The sequence below is a fragment of the Anneissia japonica genome, unplaced genomic scaffold (genome assembly GCF_011630105.1).
Source record: "Anneissia japonica isolate Jap-2015-1 unplaced genomic scaffold, ASM1163010v1 scaffold287920_len488460_cov166, whole genome shotgun sequence".
Classification (NCBI taxonomy): domain Eukaryota; kingdom Metazoa; phylum Echinodermata; class Crinoidea; order Comatulida; family Comatulidae; genus Anneissia; species Anneissia japonica.
In genome coordinates, this window is record NW_022745460.1 from 297245 (window position 1) to 306683 (window position 9439).

Below are 9439 nucleotides of genomic sequence, written 5' to 3' on the forward strand. Positions count from 1 at the left end.
AGAAGATTGGTGAAAAGTGGGTGGGACAAAGATATGATGTTCCCCCTACTTTGAAAAGTGGGGGGACGCGTCCCCCCGTCCCCACCACACGACGCCCATGTTGACAATAAATCTGTAGATATTTTAAATTATGAAATGTTCTTAAAGGGCATCTTTGAAGAGCTAGCTATTTGCTTAACTGTCGATAATAGTAAGAATGTCTACTTCTTTTGACCAAAAGAAAAAGCACACTCGATATTCATTGAATTGATTTTAATTATCGGATTAATAATTGAACAATTTTAAATTCAAATCCATTTTATTTTACTCATATAATTCATAGTTCATAACAATATACAATATGAGTACCAGAAACCAAGAAGCAAAGCTTGTTAATAGGTCTGGTACTACTAAGTAAATAAATATAAATAATATAATTAAATAAAGTAAACAATGACAGTAGAATTACAACATATCAATATATAACATTACCGTACTGTAATATATACCGTACTAAAAGGTGATCATATAGTGATATTAAGTGTCTGTGTACTGTGCGAGTTTAAAATTGTTTCTTTCACAGCTTGATGTTAAAATTTGATATTTGTAATAGAATAAGATGATAGCCAGTATTTTAGGTCCATAATAAAAGAAAACTGTGTTTTGTCGTTTTGTGAGCCTACATGATGGAATATCGTATGATTATGATCGACGTGCTGCATAAGCATGGATTTGTGAGTTCATGGCAATGTGTTGTGAAATGGATATAGGTATCCTTCCATTTTTAATTTCAAACAAAATATCCCAATACTATAATCATATAAATCTTTGATTCGAAGTAACTCATGCTTATATAAAAGGAAGTAATGCATGTTCAAGTTTTTTTGCATTAAAAATTGACTCTTTCTTCTACAATGCCAGCAATTATCTTGTATATTAGTTTTATATACTTAAGAAAAATAAAACGAGGAAGGGGAAGGCTAACACAGAGTAAACACATTGTCTTGGGAGTATTTCTAGATAAGATAGTAGTGTGTGCCTTGCTGCCCTTGACGGTCCGTCAGTGGAAACTTTGTTGGATTTTACCATTACCAAAGAAATGGAATTCCTGCTAAGTTAAGGGTATAGGCCTATTTTACTTAAACTAACCACAGAAATATTTCATAACAAAGCACAAAATTATTAAATTAATTTACATCTGATGTTTCTCCATTGTCGTTGGAAAATGTAGTTTAAACGCTGCTATGTATGCTTCCCCCTTATTCTTCGTGCCATTGTGGGCAAATGGTCAACACATCTAAAGAGTACATTACTAGTAGATACGTAAACTAGCGTAATCTACCAACAGCTCACTGTTATTTAAAATCATACAAATATAAACATTATAAAAGGCAAGGCATAATAATGCGCTGTTTTTTGTCCTCAGTCAACTCTTCGCATTTTCATTTCTGAGAATCGTAAAATATAGTGGTTTCCTCCATGGTCCCAGATAATTCCCGATTCATATAGACCATTAAGATTAGAAATGTAACAAGCGTTGAACCACCAACCACAATTATAACTAATACTGCAGGCATTTTCGCCGATATTATCGTTATCTCGGTCCACTGTAGAGAAGCTCATGCCATTGTTGGACTGTGTGGTTAATTGGGTACTGGAAAATCCTTCGGCTATAAAACATAACAAGACAATTGATTAGTTAAGAACGTTTTTTTTATGCCCTTATGTAAATAGCTTCATTTAAAACATCATTAAACGAAATAAACGTTATCTTTCTTGTTCAAATATTTATACTATTACTGATCTTGCACAGTATGTGTTTCGAGAACAGAGCTATTCCATTCACTTACAAATTATAGAAACACTTTACTAAACAAACACATCCAGGAGCGGATCCAGCGGGGGCCACGGGGGCCGTGAACCCTCCCCCGCCCCGTCAGTCCCACTGAAAAATAAAATTGAGAAGTGTGAAAGGGAGGAAAGAGGGGCCGGGGAAAGGACCATGAGTGTACCAATGAGTTCAGTGGCTGACCCAGCAGTGGGCGAAAGGAGAGCTCGATTGTTTTATTACCGCTCACTAATTTTGAATTTTCTCTTGATTGACGACCAGCACAACGTTACGCTATACCATCTACGCCGATTCCCCCCCCCCCCACGACTTCATAAACCAGGATGAAAACCCAAAAGACCGAGACCTAAGAGGGGTCTCAATTTGTCGGCCATAACCTCCTACAATTTAAAAAAAAAATAAATAAAATATTCAAATTTTAAGTCTGAATGAGTGCCATTTCCAGGCATCTAAGGTGCTATAATCATAATTTTCTTTGCGACTCCCAGTATAGAATAGACTATCTATAGGTCCTTAATAATCAGACTTTTGCGACGCCCTTGAGGGAATGGTGTCTAAGTGAGGGGAAGCATAGCTCCCGTCGGGAAGAAGTCAATAATTGAGAAGTGAGGAGGAACACTTTTTACCATCTCAGAGTGCCATTTCCGAGCGTCTAGAGGGGCATATTCTTAAAATGTGCTCACCGCAGCCCCAGCCATGGTGGGGCTGAGGTGTGTGTGTTCTACCTATTGGGCCTCCCCCCACCCCTCCACCTCCGTCAGAAAATGTCTGGATCCGCCCCTGAAATCCTGTCCAGAAACGTATGTTACATATCACAATAATTACACCGTATAACTTGCTAAAAAATATTGATGCAAAACAATTTTCTGAAACAAAGGGTTGCTAAAAACATGAAGAGTGACAGTGTTATAAAAAAAAATCCAACAATTTCGCTTCTATTGGGGATAATGTAGACCACATCAAACTCATTAAACTCTCTTGTGCATTGGCGTATGTAAGAGTATTGAAAAGGGGAAGGGGTGGGAGCTTGATGATTAAGTGGAGGTAGCTAGCTCGCAAAAGTGATTTTTATCTACTTGAGCGTGACTTTTTTGCTTAGAACATTTTGAATGGGGTGGGGCGACTGGGGGAGGAAGCGTGTTAGGCACATTGCAATCGCTTCTTTATTTCTCTATTTTGAAAAATGAGCTGAGAACAGTATTATTCCATTCATTTATTTACAGAACTGATAAAAAGCACTGAGAAACGGGTGTCTCTCGGACTGAGAAAGGTCGCAATAGGTTGAATAAATTCCTTTTTCGTTTTCATTTAGTTTAATACAAAGATTATATTTGTATATTCTGTATGTTTTTTCCGTGTAGCATTGTGAACTTTGTCAGGGCCGATTTAATTCGGGTAACGTGGAGGAGAGAACGTGGCGAATCTGCCGATTTCGTTTTGCTACTACCGTATGTTTAAATTACATTACTTACCAATGCTTGGTATCAAAGTAAAACAAAGTAGAATACAAATACAAAATGTTACTTTAGGACCTCCGGCACCTTTGTTTTGCTCTGTGCTGACAGTTCTCCCTACTTAGCTATTCTGATAATTTGGTGCCTCCCACCTCCCGCATGTAATATTATGGATCCGCCGCTGAATGTCATTCCACTGGTAAACAACATGAATGAACCTTAAAATGAATGAATTGCAAATAAATCAAAATAGTCAAAATAATAGTTTTACCGGCAGTTGAATTTGCTTCAATGTACTCTCCAATGTTCAATCTGAAGTTTTCAGCTGCACTTTCAATCTCAATTGACTCGTAGGTGACGTGATAAGTGCTGTAATCTGTAGCTACCATATCTATTCGAAATTCATACTTTGCTGACGACGTAATTTTGTGGATTTTCTTGTTTCCGAGCCAAAACTCGCCACTTAACTTACCAAATCCAGACGCATAAGTTTTCCAGTTTTGGTTGAAATCTACAGAGCCATCTTGTCGACGCTGAAATACCTATAAGATTGTGATTTTCATTATTCCAATTATAAGCCACAGGCACTGGCAGTGTCAGCGTCTGGATTATGGAGAGAAGGAAAGTGCAGGGGCAAGGTAAATTCTTAAAAGGAGATACAATTTAAGATAAGAGATAAGAGAAAATTAATACGATTGCTGGTATTGAATAATCGTGATAAGCGCACTACCCCGGATAAGCAAATGCCTTGCGTCAACTTCACTAAATCTATTGATATTATTAGGCGGGAGGGAATTTGCTGGGGAAAATTCTTCACCTTCCTTTCTCCCCGTAGCGCCACCACTGGCCATAGGCCTACTAACACAATAAAGTATACAAATGACAAATAATATGTATTTGGTATAAAACGATTTAAAGACGCAATATACATGGAGAAACATCAGTGGGCATCGATTTTGGTCATCATTTGAAGAGAATCAGGTCTAGGATACACATAGGTATTTACAAAATGACTAGGCCTACGTGATTTTAGTTAAATTTAAATTAATAATAACATACAGAGTGTCATCCAATTTGGGACAACTTTTTGGACCTGAAAATGTCGTGTGGTCTTGGTCTCCAATCAGGTTAACTTTATGTAAAAGGATTAAAATGCGTTAGTTGGTACAGTAGCCTACTTTGAGTGGTCTCGAATTAGAGGGAAAACTGTATTTGAAACTTACTGTCCAAGCTTTACCATCAGTGTCCATGTCACAATAAGCAAGAAACGCGTTGCATGACGAGCATGGCATAATTTCATAAACACCACTTTTACCACTCATTCGTTGCTTGACGTCTGTGCAATCGCGATACGTCGTTGGTGTCGTGTACAACAGTACATTCGTTGGGAACATCAGTGTGACTAGTTGATATCGAGATTTACTGGCGAATACGTCACACATTTGTCTGTCTCTATCGTAAGCTATAGAGGAACATTCTTCAAAATGATGCAAACAAAGTTCTACACAATCTGTCAAACCCCTCACTGGTGAATGGTGTAGTGAATGACTCGACAGCAGATGTCCATTAGCTCTGGACATCGAAATGGCGTGGATTGCTGATTCAACTGTAATAACGAAAACACCAAAATGCTAATAAATGATATTGACCGAACAATTCCCAAAATTTTAGCCTCGGGGAGGCTCATATTCTGGGCTCTGGGCTAGAATTTTGTAAAAAAAAAAAAAAAAAAAAAAGTTTTGTATAGACCCAACAAAAAAGTTTTGTTTTTTTTTAATTATAAAATATTTCTTAAGACTAATCCATTTTCGAAGTTTAAAATGAGACATGTAGAGGTCTTACATAGTGGTTAACTACTAATTAATTATCAGCAAGTATTTACTGTTGGCTGAAAACACAAATATTTTATTTCCAAATTGAACTGAAGGAAATAATTACTATAAGGGCAATAAAAAAATGAAGATAGTTTGAGACTACTTTAACTGATACGAACACTATGAATATCAATGATGTAAAATCAGGCCTACATGATACCACCAGATAGTTTGGGACTTCCGGTACGAACACTTCTGTATTTTACGGTTATTTTTCAATTATTTTGGGTTGTTTAGATCATGACAGTATTTTCAGTATTTCAGTATTTATTGTCACTCACTTTCAGATCATACACACCTAAAATGTGGTGCGTCCATAATACATAAAATGAACAAAATGTAATACGACCTTAAAATTAGAAAATGATTAAAATAAACAAACTTAATTACTGAGTAATAGTACACTAATAAAAAAAAAAGTTAGCAGCAGCAAGTGCCAAATATTTTTCATAATGTTGGGTTTTCATTGTATAAATTATCTAGTAATAGGTGTAGTCTCATTTCCGAGCTACCTTCATCGAATGATTTCCAAAAAGAGTAAAAATCGTTAAGAAGTAGCTGTCAGTTTTAAGGCTTTTTAAAGGTTCCTCTCTTAATTTATTGAATCTATTACATTCTAGTACGACGGTTTCTTTAGTGTTGTCATTACATAGTTTACATATTCCCGAATTTGTAGGCGACCAAACTTCTTTTCTACCTTCGAGGTTTAGCGCATTATATACCTATAGGCCTACTATATACCTTACTGAAAAGCAATGAAGTGAAAACAGGCCTACATACCACCAGATGCAGAGAATGTCAGGAGCAAGAAAATCAAGAACGACTTCCAAACTCCGAACATATTTGCTTGCTAGTGTAAAGATCCGATAATACACTCGTTCACTGTGGTACTCTCCGACTGTCTTTTTGTATAAAACTGAAGGAGTTGCATTTTATGGATTGTTCATGTATAGCGAGTAACTAGGTTAGGCAGATTTATTGTATTATAATTCTTGTATATAAGACTTACATTATTATTCATTATTGTCTTTATTATGCCACCGGTAGGCACCTGGAATAAAATGGGATTTGTTTATTGTGTTCAATGCTTTGCATGGAAATAAAATGACATAAAATCAAGTAAACAAAAAGCCTATTTAATAAAACGAAATTATAGTAAACATAAAAAACCTATTATAAACAATGCACACACGAGAAATATATTTGTTTTCAATTGAATAACTATAAACGTGATTTGTTTAAGATAGAGCATAGATTATATTGATTGATAAGATTGTACTATTGCTAAATTTATTAAGAAATAATGTACAGTATTGTATTGTTAATGATAGAAAACCAAAACTCTTGCAGATAACGAGTAAATCCACGGATACAAAATTAACAAGTTATAATAACTTTTCCATGTACGTGAAGCCTATCAGAAATATATTAGTATTAGTGTGTCTTAACGTTATATAGCCTATTCACATAGTTTATCTTTAATTTAGTGTTGTTAAATAAAGTAATTTTACATACAGGTTAATCAGAGGCGGATTTAGGTTCACGTTTAGGCGGGGGGGGGGGGAGGTCAGACTTTTTTTTCTCATAAAAACGCCCAAAAAGGGTCCGGGATCCTCCCCCGGGAATATTTTGATTCTTAGATGGTGGGAGATAAGCTTTACAGACTTCTGAGGTGTCTTTTAATGACTTTTAAGTTCTTCAAAATTCAAGGTTTCCCCCTCTTGAAAACAGTTAGGTAAACTTTCTCATTCTTATTACGTAAATAGGCCTATTTATGTGTGTATACGTACATAACCCCAAAGAGGAAGGGAGTCCGGGGTTACTCCCCCGAGAAAATTTTGATCACTAGATGGCGGGAAATGAGCTTTTCTGGCTTCAGAGGTGTCTCTTTTAATGACTTTTAAATTCTTCAAAATTCAAGGTTTTCCCCCTCTTGAAAACGGTCAGGTAAACTTTCTCATTCCTAAAATAGTCCTATTTATGTGGGTATACGTATCATTAAAAAAAATTGAGTTGCTTACGTGTTCTTTTTTTTTTCATGAATGGATAATCCCAAAGAGGAAGGGGGTGGGGCGTCCTCCCTCGGGAAAATTTTGATCACTAGATGGCCGAAAATGAGCCTAATTCAATTTACATGTGTTATGAATACACAGGGTACTGCTATGCATTATTTAGGAAACCTATTAGTAAATCTCTTTTGAATTAAGTTAGGTGAATACGTTAATATAGATATTCGAATAACAGACTGCTATATTATTTAGTTTTATTTTAGTAAAGTTTTCGTTTATTAATGGCAGGAGGACCATGTACTGAATGTAGGTATTCCCATCATAAGGACAGATCTACCAGGTGATAAGTATTCAATAGAGTGATAAGAATCAGGGGCATAATTTTGGGTGGAGGGTCAATATTAGAATAAGGTACTATACGTTTCTACAGGGGTTCTACTCAGGCCGTACAACAGTCCTGTTCATTGCTGTAGGACAAACGCCAGGGAAAATCAGCAATTTTGATTAGATTAACTGATATAGATACTTATTAGTCAATTTTACTGATCGATTTACACTTTTTTGATTAAAAAAATTACATGACATGGCCCAATATACATGCGTACAACCGGACCCGTAGCTGAGCTATGGCCCCCGGGTTCGAGACGAATACGTGTCAATTCTTTTAGATTATTTTTGCAACATACTGAGCAGGCCGTATGGTAATACAACGGCTAGTGTAAAACATCATTTTTAAATAATATCATTTCTACTGTTAAAGCAATGTTTAACTATTACTTGTACGTACGTTATATTTATGAAATCTATGGTGACAAATATACATGATAAAGCATGAATGGTTTTAAATCTTGTTTTAAATGAGAGTAAGCTTTTTGCAAGAAATAATTTCTGTTTCTATTTCATTCCACAAATTGGGACAATAATGCGTAACAAAAAATTGAGTTTTTTTTTTCAGTCTTATAAAAGGAACTTCCAATCTTTTTGCATTTCTAATTATATGTAGGCCTATACAAAGTTGCTGTACGTTTAGAGAAATTTTTTTTAAATGAAGTTGGTAGCACCATGGTAACACGTTTACAAATTGATACATAAGAGATAATACATGCAAGCCTATGCAAATCATAAATATTCAAAATTTCCGTTTTTTTTAATTAAGGTTCCGTCTATGAGCTAAAAAAACAAAAACTAGATGAATTGATCGTACAGCACGTTTTTGTAATTTTAGAATTTCAACGATATATAATCAGCTGCCCAGATGATGTTACAGTATTAGTCATTGACCTTTTTCTAAAATGCAAATTTTTTCATAAAATATCAATAAACTTCAGTGATGTCTAATTTTGGATGTATTTGATACAAATTGTGTTTTTCGTGTACTGTATTGACATATGGAATACAAAAATTGAGATTTACAAGAAAAAAATTAAAATGCATTATGCACTATTGTCAATGTTTATGATCCAAGAAATTTGTAATCAACTACAGTTTTTGGGGTAGGGGTAACATTTATGCTCATAACTCTTGATTTATTCAATGGATTTGTATGATGTTGGTATCAACATTTAGCCTATAATAGACAGTGGTCAGTCTTTCAAATAGAAAAAAAAATTGAAACAGGCAGAAATTGACGTAGCTAGTGGTCAAAAGGTCATTGACCTCCACAGAAAAGTTGTAAATTTATTACCACATTTACTCGCAAACGTTTACAAATCTACAGTTGTGAGATTTGATACCAATTAGTATTCTATTATTTATATGGAATATAAAAAAAGATATTAACAAGAAAAATATATAGGCTAAATGATACCTATCATACATATCCATTGACTAAAGTAAGAGTTGGCCTCAGTGAGCATGTTACCCCTACCCCAAAAACTGTTGTTGATTACAAATTTCTCGGATCACATTTGACAATAGTAGGCCTATATTAACCTCTTGTATTCCTTATGTCAATAACTACAAGAAAAACACAATTTGTATCAAATACATCCAAAGTTAGACATGTGACACTGAAGTTTATTATTTTTAATAAAAAAAATTGCATTTTAGAAAAAGGTCGATGACCTTTGACCTCTAGTGACGTTAATAATTGTCGGATTAATTTTATTTAGCATGATTAAGAAACATACACTTCTACACATTGCTACCAATTGATGGGATTTTTGAAATCACAGGTTATGGGCATAAATGTTACCCCTCCAAAAAAAAAAAAAACAAAAAAAAGTATTGACCATAAAACACTATCAAATGACGCGAGTACGTAGTACAATGCAT

At 34.9% G+C, this 9439-nt stretch overlaps 1 protein-coding gene across 1 annotated transcript; it reads right to left on the reverse strand.

The window, feature by feature from the left end:
• Nucleotides 1-265: 265 nt before the first annotated feature.
• Nucleotides 266-6086, reverse strand: LOC117119967 (ryncolin-4-like). Its single transcript, XM_033264951.1, has 4 exons — nucleotides 5937-6086; nucleotides 4506-4888; nucleotides 3554-3824; nucleotides 266-1649 (listed from the first exon to the last, which is right to left on the reverse strand). Exons 1-4 carry the CDS (start codon nucleotides 5995-5997, stop codon nucleotides 1402-1404), a joined length of 963 nt encoding a protein of 320 aa, XP_033120842.1. The 5' UTR covers nucleotides 5998-6086; the 3' UTR covers nucleotides 266-1401.
• Nucleotides 6087-9439: the final 3353 nt, after the last annotated feature.